Here is a 24,700-nt window from a genome sequence, read left to right as displayed (position 1 = left end):
TTCGCAAAGCATATTATATTGCCTTTAAAGCAGAAAACTACCCTTTCAACAACACCACTTTCAGAATTGTTGGTACAAGCTGTTTCCTCCACTTTTCTGGTATGACATAAGAATTGATTCAGAAACAAGTTATTTGTGGTGGTAGCTTTAACCATTAAATATACTTGCATGGAGCCCTTGATTGCCCCTACTGTCCCTTGAAGGAGAAAAATTGGGACAGAACTCTTACAAGGCAAGACTCTTTCAGAGCTGCATTGTGGTCTCAACCTCGAGGTAAAGAAAATAAGAAAACGTTACAGAGACTCTTTTAGTACACAGGATCACCTTCGAAGGGGTAATAAATCTGTTCTGCCTGTACACTTCTCTTCCCATGATAATAGGTGCTTAAATATTCAGCGGCTCAGCTTCCAGGTCTTCTGTTCTCTCAGACAAGGAGTTCTCAAAGCCATCTATTTTCAAAAAGAAAACAAAAGCTGAGCACAAAGACCCTTCAACAAACACATTACAGTTCTGTATGTAATTACAGAAATGAACATACAGCCTCAATGATAAATCTTCACATGAGTGCCTCAACAAGGGCAATGGCAATCCTTCCATGTCGACCCGTGTGAATTGTTGAAATGCATGGAAATGCGTAGAGTTATGCATATACCAACTCCCAGAAACAATCAATACCCATTCTCCACTTGCATACATCAACTCCATAATAGGCATAATTAGGCACCGTTCCTGACTTTCGCATGTTGTTTTCACATCCATAGATGCATTTCTGTGCGATGAAAATAAGTATGAACCAAGGATTTGGTACTGATGCATGTTTACATAGAATGCAAGTGAATAGACACAGATTTGTACATCGATTGCAAAGTACTCTCTTACGTGTTTTTGGTTTTCCAGCAGCAACCATCAGCCGATTCTGAAGCACTGATGCCATGATTAAAAAAATAGAACACATTCCAAACATGATTGTGATTGGGAATGCATTTACCTGTGGAAACTTCACTGCATCAAAAGAGAGCCAAACACAAAACGTTTACATGCTTTACTGTAGACGACTCGGAGCAGTAATGCTTACATTGTATAGAACAACGCAAACAAAAATGTTCACAGGGATTCGAAAGAAGTTCAAGATGGTGCTCCTCGACTCCTCAGGAACATATTGAGACCTCAACTTCATGATGGATGGCCAAAAAACTCCAACACACACTTCAAATATGCAGAAAGCAAAAAGCTGCACTCGTCCAGGCATTGTCATGCTCCCACCCTTCTCTCCCGAGGAGGTCGTAAGGATCTGTAGAGATAAATTACCCAGCTAAATAAACACTTCGATAAACCTCAACCTTGGCAAGTGGGCAATTTCGCATCATATACAGCAATTTCGCATCATATACATACAAGTATCCAAAAACCAGTAAAGCTGAGCTAAAACCCGTTTAAAACTTGAAAGCTGCAAACGTTAACTTACACTGATGACAACTGGAGAAAGAAGAGTAGCTGCAGATACCAAAAACACCAATTGCATGTAGATCTCCACACGAAGGGATGACCTTGCAAGTAAGCGCGAGGCCAGTGAACTGCCAATCATGGAAGACAACATAAATGTGGCAAAAATGAAGCCATGTGGTATTTCTTCGTCATTGGGACTGAGAGCAGGGGTCCACAAAAAGACAAATGTATACATAGAACCCTCAAACAAAGACTGAATAGCTCCAAGCAACGCAATCTTTTCATCTGCTTGCAAGAAATTATGTGAACTTTGAAGGTCAATAATTTACTCAAACGCTTACACCCATTAAAGCAAGAAAGACCCTAGGTAGCCTAATGGAACTTTATTACCTGAAGCAATCGTAGAAGCAGCTGCCTTGAATTGATCTAACAAACTTCTGTTCTCTGATGCATCACCATAGTTTTCTGACCATGTGTAAAGAACAATAACCATGCCCAGTGCCAAGACACATGCAGCAGTATCAAATGGAGACACAGGCCCAAGTGACATAGTATCTGCCAAAAGGTTTGCAACCAGACCAGATACGATAGCAACAAGCCCATTGCCAAAAAACACAGCCTTTGAAAAGGTCAAGGACAGCCACTGCGCTTCAAAACCTCTCTGCCAAGACCGCAAAACAGAAAACTGAGCAATTCCAACAAGCAAAAACTCTCATAAAAGCGATGGTCAAGTTACCTTGAAATGTTCAGCAACTAGCCAAGATTCAAAAGCAGAAAATAAGAGTGAGGTTGATATGCCACCTAATATTCGCCCCAACATTAAAACCTTATACTCAGGAGAGTGTTTAGTCATGCAGCTCAAGATGTATGTAATGCAGTACGTGATGCTAGCCCTTTTCCGTCCACTGCAGACCAAAAGGGTGTAGAAAATGAGTGCAGAGCAAAAACATCACGAAGGTACCGTAATTAACATCATCAAGATGTCCTCCACAAGCAAAGTGCTCATGACTTACTATTTATCGGCAAGAGAACCTACAAACGTGCCGAAAACCATGGAAGAGCCAAATCCAGCGATAAAAAGCCGTCCTATATCACCCTTGGTGAATCCATATTGTGTATATAAGAAATACACATATGGACCTTGTAACCAATCACCCCCTGCCACAGGGTCCCAAAAAAGTAAGACAAAGATTAAAGACCACTCAACACAATAGTAATATACATAGAGCAAAGCCTGCTTTTTTATCATTACATGCAAAGACTTGTCTACGTTAAAAAGCTTGAGCAATTGAGCTAGAAAAGGATGTGCTAAGATATAGAGCCAGCATGTTTCCATTAAAGTCAAAAATCAATTTAATAAAACAAAAATATGATCTTATGGTATACGCCGATGAACAATTTTGGTGACCATTCAATCAAGTCTTTGGTACAATAACGAGCCTAGTTGCTAATGTGCACATGGTGCACATCTCAGACTACACTTTGAGAAACGACGTGAGACCAAAAGCACACCTTCTTCCTAAGCTACAATATGACCTCATTGGATGTCCGTAAATGTGTATCAAACAGCTATGGATCACTGTCATTACAATTCTCAAATAAAAGAGGCTATACAATGTGCATCCTATGCTCATGGACCCAATCATGCAAGCTCTTCGAAAAGGTTCACAAGGTAGGCTAGACAACATCTCCTCTTGCATAAGTTGAGGCCAGGCCAATTGGCATCACCTACAGATAGGCAGCTAGCAAATCCAAGTACTCGTAAAAAAGCTCCTCATCCTAATAGTCAGCTAGCAAGATACCTCTTGGGCTAACTTCAGGGAGAAATTTAGGGATTTGGATGCAGCTTGTACTTAGCTACAATGACTGGAAGTCTGTTTTCCTCGGATCTATTTGCTGGCCTACTCCGGCCTGATCTGACATTACTTTTAAGGCTTCCTCGCAAACGGTTATTATAAGCAGATTCAGTACAAACGATCTAAAAACCGATGCTTCAAAACGCAGACGAAGGGGCAATAGATACTTCTCCACAATGGAATCGAGCCAATTTGCTCCATGAACTGGCTCTCAATGCCAGAAGCCAACTTGTACAAGTGTCCCGCGACCAAGGATAACAAAGATGAACAACCTTTTGCCTCGTCTGCTACACAATCCTTCAAACCTTGGGTGGGTCCTCTACGCTTTAACAAGTAGGAGCAACCATCTGAGCCTCATGCTGGGAATAAAATCAGGCTAGAGTGCTCTCCTTCCGCAAGTCTTTTGAGTGTCCTGATGAAGATGCATGTTGATGTCGATTGAAATAGGTGTGTGAATGGCACATCTGAATGACAGTAGCTGCCTCACCAAATCTGAATCTGATGCAACACCAGCTGACTTAAGACTTCTTTCAACAATTCCTTAGAATATGGCCTAGGCCACCACACGTGTGACAAATCACCTCCCCCTTGGAAGCTCCACCAGATCCAGAAGTGTCATCCTTCTGTTGCTTTTGCTTTTGCTTAAAAGTCCTGGACAATTGTCCAATCAAGGCCTCAAAGCCCCCTCTTAAATCTGGTGCTTCTAGTCCTATGTACTCTACCACATGGGTGAAGTCGAAGGTTCCTCCTAAATGTCAAAGTCGACGATGCGGAAGCGTAGAGACCAAGGGGAGTGAGCACGAGAGAGAGAGAGAGAGAGAGAGAGAGAGAGAGAGAGAGAGAGAGAGAGAGAGTCTCCTGAACCAAGCAACCTTGGCAATGAATAACTGAATGTGTATACAATGGAGGCAAGGGGTTGCTTATATAGCAAGCCTAGTAAATTAACCTACCCAAGATTTTGACAAATAAGTAAAATAAACACCTAAAAGCCAAACTAAATAATGGGATCACATTGGGCAATTCACTTGAGATCCCTATACTTTAACACCCTCTCTGCAGCTCATAGTGGACATCAATAGTGAGACCAAGTCGATGAAGAAGCTACCATGGACACCCCAATAGAAGGCCTTGGACTACTGGATACACCTCGGTGTTGCTCTCCTCAACTTTGTACCTGAAAGTAATGCCATCTTGAGCATCGGTTGCCTTTGTAGCGACTTTGAATTGTAGACCATACAACGTCCAATAATCCCCATTCGCGACTGTGAGCAAATCACGTCCAAAATATAGAACTCCAGGATAATGAACTGTTGGAAATTAGCTTGTTCCTTTGCTCCTCTTCTGTGAAGTGGAACGTATCATCCAGATACTTAGTTGGGCATGTCCCTCAGAGGTAGAGACACTTCTCAACATCCAAGTTGTACTTGTCTGGGTGGGTATTGATGAACATTCTCAAAGCCTCCCTTGTCTCCTCAGCATTTGGAGGATGACACTGCACAAGTATACCTCTCGTTCTGGTGTCCTGTCAAAGTCGATGATGCGGAAGCGTAGAGACCAAGGGGGGGGAGAGAGAGAGAGAGAGAGAGTCTACTGAACCAATCAACCTTGGCAATGAATAATTGAATGTGTATACGATGGAGGCAAGGGGTTGCTTATATAGCAAGCCTAGTAAATTGCCCTACCCAAGACTTTGACAAATAAGTAAAATAAATACCTAAAAGCCAAACTAAATAATGGGATCACATTGGGCAGTTCACTTGAGATGCCTAAACTTTAACACTAAATGGGCTTGCACTCTACTTTGAGATTCTATCTCTCCGATTCTACCAATCATGAGTAAATTTCTACTCGACGGGTGACTCATAGTTTGCAGCATGTGAATTATGCTCTTACGTTGTATGTGGATAAACCAAATTCTGTATAGGAGGCTATCTCACTCTCATGGGAGAGAGGTTATGATAGCTGAGATGTCTTCTTACTTTTGAGTATTTGCCACTTGGATATTTAGAGGAGGATCTCATGAGGACGAACCCCTTGGTTTTATAGATCATCTTGCCATTCCACCTTCATCTCCTACCACTATACATTCAAACTCTCATCGTGCTATCGCTTTAGCACATAATCTTGTTGTTCGTGGGAAAACTAAACACATTGATGTTCATTACCACTTTGTTTAGAATTACATTGAGGATGGTTGCATCAACTTGGAGTGTCGTCCCACCATTGACAATTTGCAAATCTTCTCTATACCTCGACCTAGCCTAGATTTCCTTTTCAGCGACGTGTAATTGGGGCACCAATCTATCACTCAAGAGGAGGTGTTGGAGATATGTCATCATCCGATGGTGGCATCCTAGTCTAAATGTATTAGCTTTTTGTTGATTTTTTTAGTTGAGGTAGCTGATTTACTAGCTTTTATGCCACTTGTCTTTATTTTTATGATATAGCGGTTTATTATAGTTAGGTCAGCCCTAAGGTGGGGACGCCCCCGTTCTACACAGCTCTAGGTCACTTACTCTTATATAAGTGACCCCTTCCACCCTCACTCTGATCACCGAGTTGTATGAGCATTCTCCAAATTATTGAGTTATTGCTCTTGGGTCATTCTCTCTCTCTCTCTCTGCCTCTCACTATTCCCACCATTGACAATTTGCAAATCTTCTCTATACCTCGACCTAGCCTAGATTTCCTTTTCAGCGACGTGTAATTGGGGCACCAATCTATCACTCAAGAGGAGGTGTTGGAGATATGTCATCATCCGATGGTGGCATCCTAGTCTAAATGTATTAGCTTTTTGTTGATGTGGCATTTTTTTAGTTGAGGTAGCTGATTTACTAGCTTTTATGCCACTTGTCTTTATTTTTTTGATATAGCGGTTTATTATAGTTAGGTCAGCCCTAAGGTGGGGACGCCCTTGTTCTACACAGCTCTAGGTCACTTACTCTTATATAAGTGACCCCTTCCACCCTCACTCTGATCACCCAGTTGTATGAGCATTCTCCAAATTATTGAGTTATTGCTCTTGGGTCATTCTCTCTCTCTCTCTGCCTCTCACTATTTGTCTCCTCTATCTTCTCTCCTCCTTTCATTCCTTCAATGCTTTCCACAGCATGAAGCGGAAAGGCATTCCAAGGTTCCTTGCCCCAGACAAGACTACAAAAAATAAGCTTGGAAAGGAAGGCACAACTCTGCATCTCTAGATCAATAATCCCCAAACCACATTCAAACCAAGTCAAAATGCATGTACGCCTATTGCCACATCATCACTTGTGACAACAACCACTAAGTAGCCACTACTAAGCACCACCGCAAGACGAAGCCAGCCAGTCCTATGTACATGTGGACAAGCCAACTCCTGTTTCTAGGGTTTAGGACGGCCTAGGAAGTGTTCTGGCTTGTGAGTCTGTACGCAAGACGTGCATGTCCAAACACTTTAGAGTAATTCTGATTGCACATGAGCACGGCCAGTGTCTACTAGGTGTAGACACTGGGGAGTGTTCCCATACATTTGCATTAGTACCCAGCCTAGGTATTTATCTGCATGTGAAGCACCTCTTATAAGTGAGTTAACTAACTCACTAATAAGTGACATTTTTAGAAATCATGGGATTTTATTGGCATTGCCCAACGTAGCTTTAATCCCATATATAAGTGATCCTAGGGGTCACTTCTCCAGCATGAGTCGGTACCCTCAGTACCGAGACCAATACCCGCAGTACCTTAGCACCTCTAGCATTTTTGCACCAGATCAGCCCATCAGCACCAGCAACAAAATATGTACAATGAGACTAAATCACAAAATGAAAGGAGGAAAGAGCCACACATGTGGCCAGTAGTGCCATCTGGCCGCACCGTGGACAATGGTGAAGAAAGGCCCTGGGCGCCAGAGTCGCAGGAAAGCCTCTCTACGCTCCTGGTGCGGTCGGAGCTGCCTGAAGTCTCTCGAACTGACCCCTAAGAGTATGAATCAGCTCCAACCAACAGTCACGAATAGTCTCCGCCAGTGGGACAAGGGGAGCCTTGAAGATGCGGAAGCAACGGGCCCGCCAAATGACCAGAGTGTCAAGCCCTAGACGAGCTCCCAACACACCCCTCTCACAGCACCATTCTTGGGGGGTAAGCTCTGTGGCAAGCTGAAGTGTAGGTCGACCCCCTTGGATCACTATCATCATGTTGGTGGAGGCTAGCTCAAAATGGAGCGTGAGGGTGGACCACGCTGCAGCACCCCAAGTGTACTGTTGCGCTGTGGAAAGAGATGGCATCAGCCGAAGTACTCAAAGCCAAACCTGTTGTGCCATGGGGTAGTCCCACAAACAGTGACGCTGACCCTCCAAAGGATGGTCACAAGCTACACAGGTTGCCGACAAGCCACTATGTACTAGCCAGCTCCCCACTGTTGTAGCTCTGTGTGCGTGACTCGTCTCAGCTATCTGGAGTCCCACAACCGCTCCCAAAAACCTGACAAGAACTCGGTTGTGAGACCCTCCTCCTGCCAATGAAGTGTTGCAGCAGGACAAGCCTCTCTCCGTGCTACCAGTATGTGTTGTCCCAGTCAAACAGTGTACTGAAAGAAGGGGATCCCAGGGTGACCGACTGGAGAGACGGGATCTCTCCAAAACCACTCTCCAAGGTCCAACTACACTCGTGCCAAAGGGCAGCTCTCCCAAGCCCAAAGCTGCCAGTGGCCTGTCTCAAGATCTGCTGGGTCAAGATCTATGACACAAGTCCTCCCACAGATGCCCACTACTTGTATCCTCTAAAAACAGCACTCTGAAACTTGTTGACCATCTATTGAGACACTGTGTAGGCGACCCTCTCCCTGGATCTCATAGAACATGGGGGGTGCGGACTCTGAGCAAGCGCAAACTACGATGAGGACCTCCAGTCGCGTGAAGGACCCCATCCATCTGGGAGTTGTTGTCTCTAGAGGAGTGAGCCACTCAACTGGTAAAGCCTCTTTAATGTCCTGGCACATGCTCTGCACCCCTCTCATGCCTCGTAGCTGGTGCTCTGTGCCTCCTCAGGCAAACCTGAAAACTAAAGCCAATGGCCGACAGTGCGGGCTTGGACATCTTCCATGGGACCCCAAGAAACATGAGGCCTACTACTAACCAGGTGGCCTCTTTGAGTGCAAACCATGGGGTTTCAAATAAGGGGCTATCTCAAGCGCTCCTCCGTGCAAGTGGGTTGGTGCTGCTCTAGGCCACTCCTCAGCCGCTCCCAAGACCGAGCGCAGGCTCGCAAGCAATCCAATCCTCCAACCTCCTGCTCAGACCAACTTTGCGCATCGCTGTGAAGATCTACCGGATGGAAGGGCTCCAAGGGCCTCCTCTACTTCTTCTAGAGTTTAGGCCTCTCGGCCGGGATCTACAAGTTGGCTTCATTCTTTAGTTGCTTGACACGTAAGCAGTTTGTGACATTTTAATACTTGTTTCAATAATTTGTGATTTACTCTCGACAGGAGTACTGAGAAGAATTGATGCTTGAGAATGCTTTCACATACTCATGGCCCGGACCCTTGTAATTATTTACAGGGGGAGTATTGAATGATTGTGTGTTGTTTTTACTCATGGCCCGGACCTCGATGGTTATTTATGGGGGGAGTATTTGTGTTGTTGTTACTCATGGCCCGGACCTGGACGGTTATTTACGGGGGGAGTATTAAGAAGTCTAAGTAGTGGCTCTCAGCACCTCCAAGCGATGCAAGTTGCGGTCTGGGGAGCATTTGGGTGTAGGGCCTCTATATCTCATGGCCCGGACCTCTTTAGGTTATTTGCGTGAGGAGTGATGAGGGAGTCGTTGAACAGCTCATGGCCCAAACCGGGATGGTTATTTGTGGGGGGGTGTTCATTAGCAGTTATATGTTTCTATGTCTTGTACCATGCATATGTGAGCATTTGTGTTGCATTGTGATGTGTCAACCACTGAATATTCCTAATTGGGTAAAATTGCCTGGGTATGCAATTTTAGTGCATCAAGACACCCATTCAAGATCAGCGCGGTTTGGGTGTGGTGGCTAATTTTGCTATGCCGGAATATCAAGAGCTCCAATCTAGAATGAGAAAACTGAATGTCCCTCGAAATGACCCTCAGATACTTTTTTTGAACTAACTTGAGTTGTTTTGCAGATATACTATAATAGCAGTCGATTACTCTTCTTTCAAGAAGGGGGGATGTCACAAACTATTGACGTGTCAAGTCACTAAAGACCTGAGCCAACCTGCAGATCCCCACCAAGGGGCCTAAACCCTAGAAACAATAGAAGCAGTAGATTTTCACACCAACTTGCAAATCCTCGCCAAGTGGAGCAAATTATTAAAGTGTTACCAACTTATGGGTTCTCGTCTGATGGGGCTTATAATAAAAAGAAAAACAAGACCTACTGTAACAAACTGCTGACGTGTCAAAGCCTAAAGCATGGAGTCAACGTACAGATGTGGCTGAGGGGCCTAAACCCTAATTTCTGCCAGAAACCCTAACTGCTGAAACCCTAATGCTGGAAACCCTAACCCTAAAACCTGCAAACCCTAATTTTGGAAATCCTAACCCTAAAACTGCAGAAACCCTAACCCTAACCCTAAGGCAGCAGACAGATTCCGAAAATTGCGTTGACATGATGACGTGGCAGGCTGTACGGATTTTCACGTTTTGCGCTGGCTGATGACGTGGCAGGCTGTACGGATTTCCGTAAATTGCGCTGGCAGCTTTTTGGCTGTGCTTTTGAACCAGAATTCTCTGGCATGCTTCAGTACGAAGGTGCAGAGTCTCGAGTACCGGCTTGTACTGTGTTGATGCAATATAAGGAAATACCGAAAGGGGCGCCAAGGTTTGGGGCCAATACTCTCTGGGGTGGAATTCCGCCACTCCGTGTCGCGTGTCGTCTCTCTCTCCATTTCAGTTCAGTTGTTATTTGAAGTGCTTAAAGTTGTTCAGTCTGTTCTTTTCTATTGGCACGTGGTGCCCGCCTTGTGACAGTGGTATCAGAGCATCAGGCGTGTGCTTTTCTGAAAGCATATCGGTCCCACAAAAGAGCAGACAGAGCTTTATTTGCCCTCAAACCCGGACTTATTAGCCACCCCCACCCTTACTTCATCGCGCATCGGGCGCGCTCCCATCTTCACCGCAGTGTCTTACAGGGCATAAGCCAATTAAGAACCCAATACTTGGAATTCATGGATTCAGCAGAATATTTGCAGTTTCTGCTCAACGAGCTTCACGACATTCTTTCACGGCATCCTCAGCAGAATCTTCCAATGCTGCAAGGTTTTCAACAATTTTTGAACTACATGTTACCCCCTCTGATGCCCCAGGTGGTACCTCCTCCTCCGGCACCAGAAAGTACGAGAGCTTCCAACCAGCAACCTTCTCAGCCGTCTGTCCCGATCGGGGGAGTCTTCAGGAATATGGTGCAGCCATTTGACCCTGATCCAGTGCAACCGCCTTTGTCACAGCCATTCCCCCCACCTCCACCACCACCACCGCCACCAGGCTACAACGGTTGGAGCCCATATGGATACCCTTATTATCCATACCCGGGATATGCGCCAAACCAACCCAAAGATTTCAAAGATGGTGGCACGACAGTCAAATTTTTCACTTTTTCCGGGGTGAAACATCGCAAGATAGCATTGCAGTTCCTACAGATATTCAACAACATCTATGCTTTAGGGAACTATACAGAAGAATCCAAGATTTCTCGAGCAGCGAGATTCCTTAAAGATATTGCTATGCAATGGTGGAGTTCAATCGCGACACAACCGCATGCTCCAAGGACTTGGCAAGCTTTCAAGACAATTTTTGCACGTAGTTACAAACTTCTATGTTTGAAGTGCGGATTTTGGCAGAATGGGGCAACTAGAGAATGCTTGCCACTGAACCAATGGACGAATATAACCAAAGGTTTCTCGATGTGTACCTTCCAGTGTCCTTTAGATCTGTTCCCTTGGAGGCCCAATGGGAGCGCCATTGGACTACCATCACCATTGCAGGAACATTGTCTATCCAAGCAAGTCTCTACCATGCAAGAACTTATGGATCATGCCGCGGTCGGCTACAAACTGATGAAGGGAAAGCTAGAGTTTACCACAGAAGAATCTCCGGCCACTAACCACAACTCTCGGCAACAACGAACAAATTCTCGAGAGTCTCGTGAAAATCAACAGCAAAGGCTTCGTTTGACGCCTCAACAACGAGACACCTTACTACAAGAAGGCCGATGCTTTGGATACTTTCAAACAGGGCATAATCATTCTAATTGTCCCAAACACACTGATAGACCAGAGGAGCGGACGCCCACACCAACGGTCGACAGAACCCCGACACCACCTCCTGCTAAGAGAGCTAAACCCGCTATTGGACTAGTTCCTGATATTTATGGCATACGCCTTGAGAGTACAAACGAATTGTGTCGAGCATATGGCAAAGTCAATGGTTTCAAAGCCCTTATTTTCTTTGACCCCGGAGCTATAGAGAACTTTATCCATCCAAAATTCTTAAAGCAGATGCACTTTGATTATGATGCAAAGGTTAGAGAAATTGAAGCTAAGCTAGCCACAGGGCAAACTCAAAAAGTAGTACCGCTCATTGGTGCTCTTCCAGTGACTATTCAAGATTATCATGGAAAAGTTGATTTCCACATCATGAAGTTGGGCAATTGTGACGTTCTATTAGGCATGCCTTGGCATGACAAGAATGATGCGACTCTCCAAGTCCGAAACCGAACCATCACCGTGATGCAGAAGGGCAAGCAAGTCGTCCTCAAAGTTCGGTTGTCCGAACAAAATCCTGAATGAACTCTCTAGTTGTTTTATAGTTAGATACTTTTGAACTTTGTTTAAGAAAGTATTGTTTGAAACTTTGTTTGAAATGGATGGTATCTGTTTTGAACCTATTTTGGTGCCGATTTGAATTGTTTGACTCTGGTTTGATACTGGTTTCAATGATTGGTGATTTTACTCCTGGGTGGAGAAGTGATAAATACTGTTTTGGTATTGTTTGAACCTCGGAACGACGCAGGCCGATGCCTGGGGAGCGTTTCGTTGTACGTTTGAAAACCTCCGAACGACGCAGGCCGATGCCTGGAGAACGTTTGGTTGTATGCTTGTAAAATGATTGTTGTTGTGACTCCCGGCCCGGACCTGGATGGTTATGCGGGAGGAGTATTAAGAAGTCTGAGCAGTGGTTACTCTCAGCACCTCCAAACGACGCAGGCTGCGGTCTAGGGGGGCGTTTGGTTGTAAAAGGCCTCTATATCTCCCGGCCCGGACCTTTTTAGGTTATGCGGGAGGAGTGATGAGAGAGTCGTTGAATATCTCCCGGCCCGGACCTTGTTAGGTTATGTGGTAGCAGTGTTCATCGGCGGCTTTATGTTTCTATGTCTTGTAACATGCATATGTGAGCATTTGTGTTGCATTGTGATGTGCCAACCACTGAATATTCCTAATTGGATGAGATTGCCTGGGTATGTAATTTTAGTGCATCAAGACACCCGAGGAAGATCAGTACGGTCTCGGTGTGATGGCTAATTTTACTACGCCGGAATATCAAGAGTTCTGATCTAGACAAAAGGAGAAGCTAACTCCTTGATCAAAACAGCCGATAGGATCAGCTAACTCCTTGATCAAAAGAGCAGAAAGGAGAAGCTAACTCCTTAATAAAAAGAGCAAACTGATTGTCCCTCGGAATGACCCTCGAAAATTTTTGAGCTAACTTGAGTTGTTTTGCAGGTATGCTGTAATCGCGGACGATTACTCTCTGTCAAGAAGGGGAGATGTAACAAACTGCTAACGTGTCAAAGCCTAAAGAATGGAGTCAACGTACAGATGTGGCCGAGGGGCCTAAACCCTAATTTCTGCCAAAAACCCTAACTGTTGAAACCCTAATGTTGGAAACCCTAACCCTAAAACCTGCAAACCCTAATTTTGGAAACCCTAATCCTAAACCTACAGAAACCCTAACCCTAACCCTAAGGCAGCAGACAAATTCTGAAAATTGCGCTAACATGATGACGTGGTAGGCTGTACGGATTTCCGCGTTTTGCACTCGCTGAGGACATGGCAGGCTGTACGGATTTCCGTAAATTGCGCTGGCAGCTTTTTGGCTTTGCTTTTGAACCAGAAGCTTTTAAGTTTTAAAGGCTTTTTACTATAACTGCTTTTCAGGCCAAAGGCCTTTAAATATGAGGCTAGGGCTCATTCTCTGGCATGCTTCAGTACGAAGGTGCAGAGTCTCGAGTACCAGCTTGTACTGTGTTGATGCAATATAAAGAAATACCGAAAGGGGCGCCAAGGTTTGGGGTCAATACTCTCTGGGGTGGAATTCCGCCACTCCGTGTCGCATGTCGTCTCTCTCTCCATTTCAGTTCAGTTGTTATTTGAAGTGCTTAAAGTTGTTCAGTCTGTTCTTTTCTATTGGCACGTGGTGCCCACCTTGTGACACCTACACTCACACACACAGATCTCTTGGCTTAACAAACTCATGACGTGGCAGCGGATGTACGGATCTCCGTGTTTTACGTTGGACTGCCGATGTGGCAACCAGTACAGAACCCCCGGATTTTGTGCTGGCATGATGACGTGGCAGATTGTACATACAATCCCGGATTTTTGCATCAGATCCTCATCACCAACAGTTCCAGATCCATCAGCGTTTTCAGCCCTCAGAAGCATTACCATTTTTGCAAATTTGTAGCCACCGCAGCAGATCAATCGAGCGTTTCCCATTTTCAGCCATCAGCCATCAGCCTCACCAGCGTTCCAGTTTTCAGCCATCATCAGCACCCTCACTTCCTGCATCAGCAGATCAGGTCAGAATTTTCAGATCTATACCAGTTTCCCTAGTGTTTTCAGATTTCAGCCTTTAGCCTCTTCCGTACCGTCAAGCCGCATCGAAGTGTGCATCATCCCATCAGCATCTCACCATCTAGATCCATTGTATCAGCATTTGTGCAATCTAAAGCACTACCAATAGAGTGGGGGGGCCTAAGGGGGGTTTGGGACCTCATGTGGTGTTAGTCTTCATTCTCTCTCTCTCACTCACAGAACCTTCACACAGATCTATTCTCTCCTCTCTCTATTCTTTGCACATCTCTCATGAGTAAAAGGAGCCTTGTATGTGTACTGAGCACTCATCCTGAGCTATAACCATCAACACTTCCGCTGCACCTAGCACATCCATACCGCACTAATCGTATGTCTTGATGCACTAAATCTCGTCATTCCAACTTCACGACACTTCTCAAATTCCATGCAAACATGCCAATTACAATCCCCCACAAGATAGTACATTCACAAAGCATGCATTCGCACAAATCCTAATCCACACTGGATTTCCGATCTACATTCACAGAGTTCACACTGAACACTCAGATGCAAACAATCAATCTAGTACTCTCATCTAGTCCATACTATTCATGCACGAAGATAACTTTCTAGCCATCTCATCCTTTCAAAAATTTTGATTTAGTATCCAGTCATCTCATCTACATAGAACTATTGATGCACTAGGATCACATTCACAAATTACATTTACACCTTTGTCCACGACAAGACCTCCACACCAAACCTTGGGGCTAGTGCATCTCGAAGCGGAACCCCTCCACTCTGTGTCTCGACTAATTTGAGTTTTGAAGCTCAAGTGTTAAAGTTTTTGTTATGTCAATGTGTGTTGTTGAGAATTTACGATCTTGTCAATGCCAAGCCGGTTTCAATGGTATCAAAGCTTCAGTCGATTCTTCGTCTCAAGAGAATCTGATCCGTTGTTTGCAGCACATCCTATGGACTCTGACAAAGACTCCGAGCAGCAATGAGAGCAAGTTCCCGACACAATTTTGCAAGAGGAAAATTCCAATGGAAATCACAATTTCAACAACCGATCTAATAAGGACGAGTGTAACAAGCTTGGACACCCAAAGCGAGACATCAATAGCAACACACGAACAGAAACGGCAACAGACTACACTGAAGAGAGAGAGAGAGGAGTCGACACGAAGCGGCAAAGTTCCGCTTCTGGATGCATTGGCCCCAAAGACTAGTGCCCCTTTCGGTATTTCTTTCTTGATTGATGACCGCGAAGTACAACTGCAAGGAGGTGTACTCTACGCCAAGCTTCCAAACTTATATGCTAGAGCCCACCCCTTGGGCACACTTAAATAGGTTACAGAGGGGCCCTAAAATTGGGCGCCCCAAAAGCAGAGACTTGCTAAAAATAGAGCCACAGAAAAGCTACCCGCCAAAAGCGCTACAAGTTGTCGTATGGCCAGCTGAACGAATTTCCACGTTTTGTGGCACAAAATCTCAAGGTGCCACATTAGTCTGGCATTTGTTAAGAACTATCCCCCCTTGCTTTATTTGAGCGTTCAATTACTTAGGCTTCCTCTTTTTAGGTCCAAGTTGCCACATCATCACATTTGTGACATACTCCCCTCTAGAGAAAAAAGTAATAGCCCTCGATTACGGCTACAAAACCAGACAAAGAATAGAAGCTAACTCAGTAAACACTGACTCTATGCACACATCCACTACACAAAGACACCAATCGTTGAACAATCACATCACATTTTCACATCATTATCCCCGTCAAGATCTCAGATGAGAATCATTATTTTTTGTGTCAAAGTCGAAGATGCGGAAGCGTACACAAGCGGGGAGAATACACGAGAGAGAGAGAGAGAGAGAGAGAGAGAGAGAGAGAGAGAGAGAGAGAGAGATACTCTGAATCAACCAACCTTGGCAATGAATTGATGTAATACAATGGGGGCTGAGGGTTGCTTATATAGCAACCTTAGTAAATTGCCCTACCCAGACTTTGACAAATAAGTAAAATAAATACCTAAAAGCCAAACTAAATAATGGGGTCACATTGGGCAGTTCAATTGAGATGCCAAAACTCTAACACCCTCTCTGCAGCTCACAATGGACATAAATAGTGAGACCAAGTCGATGAAGAAGCTACCATGGACACCCCAGTAGTTGATCAGTCTACCGGATACACTTCGGTTATGCTACCCTCGATTTTGTACCTTTGAAGAATGCCATCTTGAGCATCGATTGCCTTTTAAAAATTAAACTGTAGACCACACGACGTCCAAGAATCCCCATTCGTGAACTGTGAGCACATCATGTTCGAAATACTTTCCAGATAATGAACTTTGAAACACATCCTTTCCATAATCCGACAAACAACAATGATGGTGCACTCATCCATAGTGTTTTAGATACGTCTGATTGGTTCCCTGTCAGATGCATGTGTCTTGAACTCCGACCTATGGGTTCAAACACCGATAACTTGAACTCCAACACAAGGGTCCAAATTAATTATATGGAGCACTGTTTGCCCCTCTCCGCCACTAATAAGCCTCTCTCTGGCTAAAGCTAGTGGCGACACTTGCACTTTGACTAGAAATTTGACGTCGAGGCCACTGTGGCCGCCGCCACATGTGCCATGTCAATCTCCTCTGTCAAATCTTTATTACCGTAATCTTTGTCCAACTTGCCTTTATCTTTGTTTATCTGTGAGTTCCTGCTTTTGCCTTTGGCTTCAAACTCTCGAGCCAAACAAAGCGTCTTGTCACATTTATACAATGGTTGTCAGACCTCATGGGTACTCGTACTGTCATCCTTGTCAAGCTTGCCTTTGCCTCTGTCCTCTAGTAAACTCTCCCATTTGCTTTTGGATTCACACTCTCGAGCCAAACAATTCGCAGGTTTCCTTGAGAACTGTGTCAAAACATACGCCGCTAACTAGATGGTGGCCGATATGTTGTCCATAGCCATTTGTTGGTTTTGGTCGATGTTGGGGGCGTTCGAGCAAGTGGGGGCCATGTTGAAAGTGCAAGCTTTGGAGATGAACCGTCTACCTTCTTTCACTTCAAGAGGGCCACGGATATTCCCAAGCTGCTCACCAAACTCGTCCTCAAGCCATGCCTTTGGTCGTTGTTGTCGTAGGAGGCCAAGCCTATGCCAAAACAATTTCCTCAAAAGCAACTTTGAATGGCTCTCCCCTGCTAGCGTTTCAAAACGCTGAGATTGGCTTACAAGCAAAACTTCAAAGTAGCCAATTCTTTTGGGAGTCTCTAAGAACGATTGCTTGAGAGTGGCTTCTCAAAATGCTCGTCAGAAATTGCCCATAAGCCACCGTCAAGACCACTAGGCAGTTCTCCCGTTGCACTTGCGTTTCAAAACGCCATCCTCAACAAGCCGCCCTTCTCTACCCAGTGTTTCGAAACGCCTTGACCGCCCAAGCCCCTTTACCTGCCGGCGTCTCAAGATGCTGTCGTAAATGTTGCCCTCGTCAAGACGCCTAGGGCAAGGCCCTCCCGCTGAGGATTTTAAAACCCTTCCGGTGGGGGCTATTCTTAGCGTCATAGTCAAAAACGCTCCAAGGGAGAGAAAAAACACTGATCTGGCCTGCAATTTAGACGCTCCAAAAACGCAATGAGAGCCAAAGCATCCTCTTTAGCCAAGGTTTTCAAATGCCGATAGAGGGCTTCTTCTTGCCAATAAAAACGCTCTTCTGCAATTCCTCTTCTCCGCGGCAATTTCCTCCAACTCGCCACTTTCTCCCACGTGCCTTGCGATCACCGAACTTGAAGCTCTGATACCATGTCAAAGTCGACGATGCGGAAGCGTACACAAGCGGGGAGAATACACGAGAGAGAGAAAGAGGGAGGGGGACACTCTGAACCAACCAACCTTGGCAATGATTTGATGTAATACAATGGGGGCTGAGGGTTGCTTATATAGCAACCTCAGTAAATTGTCCTACCCACACTTTGACTAATAAGTAAAATAAATACCTAAAAGACAAACTAAACATGGGATTACATTGGACAGTTCACTTGAAATGCCAAAACTCTTAACACATTGGAGCTTATTTAGCAATCATATCCAGACCGCGTTGATCTTTTTAGGGATGCCTTGATCTAGTAAATCTTGTTACTATCGTATTCACCCCATCAGTTGCAATCATTTCATCTTTTTGACACATAAACATACACACATTAGAGAGCACAAGTAACAAGGTCTTTTTAAGAATTCCAATTTCAACATACTCTTTCATGAAGTCATTCCACAGAATACTGTCAACCTATCAGTACCCCTAAAATCTTAGGGAGAAACTAGTGACTCCATTCCATCTAGGTAATTTGTAACATAGAAGTGGAGTGGCTCCCCTCTTGTGCAACACGCATTGCATCTGATTTAGACCGTTGATTCAACGTGCACTTACAGAATAGACGATGCTAAATCAAAAGCCTCAAGGTGCAATTCTAATAATCTACTTAGTCCTCCTCCTCCATCCACTTTGCATCAAGAGCTGAATAGTTCCTTAACTTGACCAAATGTCAGCGGACTAGCTTACCCTTCACTTTCCTTTCCTTGTGCGCTAGGACCTGTTTTGGAACAAGAATCTCTTCCGTCTCTTCCACTTTTGGTTGCTATTCTGGCTCCCTGTCCTCTAGCACCTCACCTTCGAAAGGTCTCAAGAGACTCACATGAAAAGCATCGTGAATCTTCCAAGTATCTAGCAACTTTAGTCGAAAGGACACTTCGTTGATCTTTTCATGAACTTGGAAGGGCCCATAGTATCGCATACTAAGCTTTGGGAAAAGCCACTCCTTACCCTTCCTCTTCTGTAGCCATGGAGGGCAGCACGCGTTGCAGCAGGAAAGGGGGATGCTTGCGGCACATAGGGTTAGATGTGCACGTGACATCCCCTCCTTTTCAAAGTGAGGTATTGGTACCGAACTGTATGGCATCAAGGGAGATCGCCAACAGGGTCTGAATCCTGGAAAGGACTCTTCGCCGACCCACTCTGATGCGTGGGTCATGCGATACTTGAACTTCATAAAGGTCTGCAACGCTTGCTTCTTTGGGCCGCGCCAAAAGCGACACAAAGTCATCTGTGGCTCCTTGAATGCTTCAACTTCGTCTATAGTCATGCGGCTACCTTCTTCAAGAATCTCCGAGGATGAAAATTCATGAAACCACTTCCAACACAAAAACATGAACATACCCATTCCATGTAAAGTGACTGGAAAAATTATAGTCTTCTTTAAAGACTGTGCATGCAATGTAGATGAACATAGAGACGGAGTGCCAAACCGTTCATCAAACACACGCAAACAATGGGGTCTAATCTTGACTTTCTAATCTAAATCAATCAACTGTAGCAAATCACAATGAAAATACCAATGCTTGATGCTCAATCTTTCTTGTGCTCTTTCGGATACTGTGTCATGCCAAGGAAGGGACATGGAATGTGAATTCCTTAAATGCAAACATTTCATCTTTTCATGAGTAATCCGCATACATCCGTGCTCATTCATGAGTGAATCGTGCTCATCGTACAATATGGCATGCCTGTGAAAAGGGATCACATAAGGACGGTGACTAAAATACAGGAAAGCATCACGAATGAAACACTCGAACAATGCGTACTAACTAATCATGCGAACATAGAATACTTCCTGTGGGGGTTCTTTGGACCTAGGCTCGAGAGCCAAGATCGGTTCTTCGTGAGGGATCAAAACTGCAATGAGGTTAGCTTCGCTAGAAAAAGCATAAACTAAACCATCATCCTTGGGAACAATCACAACATTATCTTGCAAATCATCATGCTCGTGAATAATCACATCTTGATCATGCAAATCATCATACTCGTGAATAATCACATCTTGATCATGCTTATCATTATCATGCAGCAAATCATGTGTGTCATGCTTTGGAAAAGAAGAGACTGAGAGAGTCTCCTTCTTTGGATTCTTTTCAATCTTCGCTTGCACATTAGAAATGAGAGATGAAGAATGAACAACTTGCTCTCCACGAATGACAAGGGGGACGTCACTTTTGGCATTGAAAATGAACGTATTTTCCGCCCAATCAATGAGAGGGTTATGCTCACGAAACCATCGAATGATCAAAAGCATATCACATCCAGAAAGAGGAGAGATTACAAATTTTATGCGGAAGGACACTTGTTGAACAATGAACAAAACATCAAGGCACTCTTGCGTGATGAGAGAGTCCATACCGGAAGAGAAGCCTGACACCTCAAAAGGAGATATCTTGCTAACCTCCAAGCGGACTCTTTCAACAAGAGTCACTAATCAAATCATGCATACTGCCTGGGTCAAACAATATGACAAAACGCTGACCCTTCACATGACCATAACACTTAATGCGACACTCATCAATGGAAGGATCATGAGAAACTTGGGTCACACAAACTCACACTCGTGTTCTCATTTATTGCATTGACAGAGGAAGTGGGTTTTGTGTAAGGTGCAACGGAAGTGAATGTTGAACTTTGCTCAAAATGAGTGCTCCGAACTGTGCTCAAGGTTCCTTTTTTTTTAATGGAAGGAAGAGCCTTCCGTTCTTTAATGAGAGAGTGCAATGGACACAAACAAAGTGAATGGACATTGTGTGTGAAAGTACATGAGACTGAGAGATAGAGAGAGAAGAGAATACGACACCGGGAAGTTGTCAAACCCTCCTCCAAGGGCCCCACTCTCGATGGCGAGAGTGGTCTACTATTGATTGCACAATCCGGTACAATGGCTGATGCAATGAGTCTAAATGCTTGCTATGTCGATGCCGACGGAGTGGACGACGAGGATGATGCTAAGGCTAAAAACTGAGTGCTTTGAATCTGTAACTGCTTGCTGAATTTCTACTGCAAAAAACGTTGACTGTAGGTTGCTGAAAAATGTTGTTCTGCTGTGCAAAAACGCTGGTTATTGCTGCCCCAAAAACGCTGGCTGAGGCTGTTCAAAAACGCAGGTTCATGGGCTGAAGTTGCTCGCCTTCTATGGCTGAAATCGCTGATGCAATGATGCTGAAAAATGCTGCAGGGCTGAGGTTTCCAAGGGCTGTAAACGCTATCTGCAGGGGCTGAAATGGCTGAAAACTGAAAGCGCTGGTGTTTCTTGATGTTTCATCGCGGTAAATCTGCAAAACGCTGAAGTGACTTGCAGATGCAAAAACGCTAGGGCTGAAAACGGTCTTGCTGTGGAAAATCTGCTAACGCTGGGGCTTCTGCTTGGTCTGCTGTCGCCAGGGATCTGCGAGAGCAAAAACGCTGGCTGATCTGGTCCAAAAACGCCAGCTTTATGCTGTGAAGCAAAAACGCTAGGGCATCTGGGGGTTCTGTTGAGAAGTTGCCTGTTAAGCGAGTGCTCCTGCTGCCTCTTCTCCCAGAAAGTGCTAGCGCTAGGTTTGCTTTATACAAACTTAGCAAAATTGCCCTACCTACTTTTCAACAAAAGTCACTTAAAAATAATAAGTGAAAAATGTCAAATATAGGGAAAATAGGTCTATGCACTGTAAAAATGCTACTAATGGGTTCTCACTGGAATCTGATGGTCATGTTTTGTGCAACCGGGATATGCATCTAATCTAAGTGTCTGGACATGCACGGTCTGCGAACAGACTCACAAAAGTGCCAGATCACTTCCTAAGCTGACTGAACTGAACCCATGTCATGAAGTAGCTTGTCCACGTACACATAGGGTTAGATGTGCACGACATCCCCTCCTTTTCAAAGTGAGGTACTAGTACCGAACTGTATGGCGTTGAGGGAGATCGCCAATAACATCCGGAATCTTGGAAAGGACTCTTTGCCGGCCCACTCTGATGTGTGGGTCGTGCGATACTTGAACTTCATAAAGGTCTGCAATGCCTTCTTCTTTGGGCCGCGCCGAAAGCGACTGTCACGAGGACGTGGCAACTACTAACCTTAGTTGTTGGTTTCTTTCCAATGATTTTTGTTTAATTTTCGAGACCCTCTTTTTGAAGTTGCAAATGGTCGGACATTGTATGGCCAATGTGAACGATAGTTTCACCCGCAGACGGGAAGTTGGTCGGCACTGGAATTCGTACAGTAAGAGGATGTCTAGGCTCAGAGCAAGATCATACAGGTCCCCCCCGTCGCACTTAGCAAGTTGGTGGATACTAGGAAGTGAACTCAATTAAGGCGTAAAGTCAAGGTGGGACTACCAACAGAAAGTATCCGACAGTTGGGCCATATTGCACTTTTGGATGCGGTCCCAATGAGGATAGATGGTCAGAAGACCAGCGGGAGCCCGACGGAAGCATCTCCTAAAAATTAGGGAACTGCTATTCTGGGCCGTGAAATGTGTTCGCGTCATTACCTTCGGTATGACCAAGGGAACATTTTAGTACTCTGCTGCAAAGTCAACTGATGCACAAGTTGAGAGATTTTTAAGCAGGAAGCCCAATGCGGGGAAATTGCATGTATGAGTGCCAAGTGGCACTTTGTGGTCAATTTACCAAGTCTGGGAGAACAGAACCCGTAACTGACTTTTGAGAGCAGTTTTGGAGGCTGTTAACTTGGATTTTCAGCCATTTCTCTCCATTTTTGAGCTTCCCATGACTTTGCCTAGGTCCAAGGAGCTCATTTTCAGCATTGGAAGGCATTAGATGCGTGTTTACAGGGCTGTTTTGCTGCGTTTTCAGCGATACGCAGGTTTTGGCAGCCATGGAAATCTTCTCCTTTTTGCATCTATTTGTTCACAGATGCATTACAGGTCAAGGGCAGAAGAGAGGGCGCTCGATTTATGCTGGGGGGATGCTTCATTGAGAGCCTGTCACAGGTTAAGAGCTATGGAGTGCTTCCTTTCCCTCTCATGTACAATGTGGTGCTAGGAGTGATGCCCTGCACACTACACACTGCTCTCTCTCTCCCCTACGTGCGGTTATGTGATGCCCCACAAGAGAGGGCTACTCATTTGACTGATGTACAGTTGTGTGGGTTCATGCTTTTGTGCTGAGACAAGAGCCTCCTTGAGCAGGAACAGGGGTAGCTAACTGCTGCTCCAAAGCAGGCACTGGTGAGGGTCATAACCTCACCGTACAGGTGCAAAATCAGCGCTGTGTATGCGCTGTAAATTCACTGTTTTTCAGCCGTACGGACGCCAGGATCATTGGGAATCATGCCCCACTGGCAGAGGACAGTTAGGGGACTGTTTGGGGCTGAAAACAGGGCAAAAACCAGTAAATACAGCGTGCTGAATTTACTGTTTTTGGACAGGAATCAGAGGGTATACGACAGTGCAAGCGAGTTCCAACAGAGGAATTGGTTTCGCGCAAGTTTTGGGGCTGTTATGCTGCCGAAATTTGGCCAAATCAAATGGTATCTAGGTGGATACACGTGAAGGATTCCCACGACCTTACCTTGTAATTTACCCTCCTAAAGAATAAAGAAATACCGAAAGGGGCGCCAATTTTGGGGCCTACAGGTTGTCGGCGTCTGCTCGGAGCATTCTAGCTTCCGAGCCGTGTATGTGTTTAAGTGTTAATTCCCGTCGCAGGTTCTCTTTGCAAAGTGCTCTGTGTGTGTGTCTAAAGTAAAGAATTTCGGGTGAAAGCCAACGCCTACCGCCCTACGGGCCGGTTTCAGCGACACAAAGTCATCTGAGACAGCTTCAATGCTTCATCTTTGTCCATAGTTATGCATCTACCTTCTTCAAGAATCTCCGAAGCTAAAAATTCCTGAAACCACTTCCAACACAAAAACATGAACGTATACCTATTCCATGTAAAGTGACTGGAAAAAGTCTGCCTAAAAGACTGTGCATGCAATGTAGATGAACAAATAGACGGAGTGCCAAACCGTCACCACACACACGCAAACAATGAGATCGAAGCTTTTGTTTCTGATCTAAATCAATCAATTGTGGCAAACCATAATGGAAATGCCGATGCTTGATGCTCAATCTTTCTTGTGCTCTTTCTACAACTGTGTCATGCCAAGGGAGAGACATGGAATGTGACTTCCTTGAATGCATACTTTTCAGCTTTTCATGAAGAAGCTGACTAAAATACAGGAAACGATCACGAATGAAACACTCGAACAATGCTTGCCGACTAATCATGCGAACACATAGTACTTCCTGTGAGGGTTCTTTGGACCTAGACTCGAGAGCCAAGATCTGTTCGTCGTGTTTGATTGAATCTGCTTGGGGGGGTGTTGTGGACCTCGACTCGAAAGCCGAGATCAATTCTTCGTGATTGATTGAATCTGCACAACAAGGTTAGCTTTGTTAGAAAAAGTATCAACTAACACATCATCCTTGTGAACAATCACACCATCTTTATCGTGCAAATCATCATGCTTGTGAGAAATCACATCTTGATCATGCAAATCATCATGCTTGTCATTGTCAGTCAAATCATCATGCTTATCATTATCATTCAATTCATCATGCTTATCATCCTGTAAATCCTATGCGTCATGCTTTGGAGAAGTTGTCACAGTGATGACGTGGCGGACAGCGAAAACCCTAATTTCTGCCAGAAACCCTAAAATTCCTGCAAACCCTAATTTCTGCCAAAAACCCTAATTTCCGGAAATCGCAGAGGCTGAAAAAAATAATAATA

General features: G+C 44.8%; 1 protein-coding gene across 5 annotated transcripts; it reads right to left on the bottom strand.

Annotated features, from left to right (window-relative positions):
- On the bottom strand, window positions 1–24,332 carry LOC147458520 (uncharacterized). Of its 5 annotated transcripts, XM_086513171.1 has the most exons (9): window positions 14,176–14,312; window positions 13,973–14,089; window positions 2,460–2,604; window positions 2,183–2,351; window positions 1,837–2,107; window positions 1,466–1,731; window positions 1,076–1,291; window positions 880–988; window positions 1–449 (listed from the first exon to the last, which is right to left on the bottom strand). In XM_086513171.1, the coding sequence occupies exons 2-9, from the start codon at window positions 14,031–14,033 to the stop codon at window positions 385–387; spliced, it is 1,302 nt and encodes a 433-aa protein (XP_086369297.1). In that variant the 5' UTR covers window positions 14,034–14,089; window positions 14,176–14,312; the 3' UTR covers window positions 1–384. The 5 variants fall into 5 exon arrangements, 4 of the variants coding, with proteins under 4 accessions (XP_086369297.1, XP_086369298.1, XP_086369296.1 ...); XR_015188241.1 differs by lacking the exons at window positions 13,973–14,089; window positions 14,176–14,312 and adding an exon at window positions 539–769 and having other exon boundaries at window positions 2,460–2,926; XM_086513172.1 differs by lacking the exons at window positions 13,973–14,089; window positions 14,176–14,312 and adding an exon at window positions 23,700–24,332.
- Between the last annotated feature and the right edge of the window lie 368 nt (window positions 24,333–24,700).

The sequence above is a fragment of the Adiantum capillus-veneris genome, chromosome 5 (assembly GCF_014529385.1).
Source record: "Adiantum capillus-veneris isolate H3 chromosome 5, ASM1452938v2, whole genome shotgun sequence".
Classification (NCBI taxonomy): Eukaryota; Viridiplantae; Streptophyta; class Polypodiopsida; order Polypodiales; family Pteridaceae; genus Adiantum; species Adiantum capillus-veneris.
Note: the sequence above shows the minus strand (reverse complement) of the source record. Positions and strands in the feature narration are given on the sequence as shown.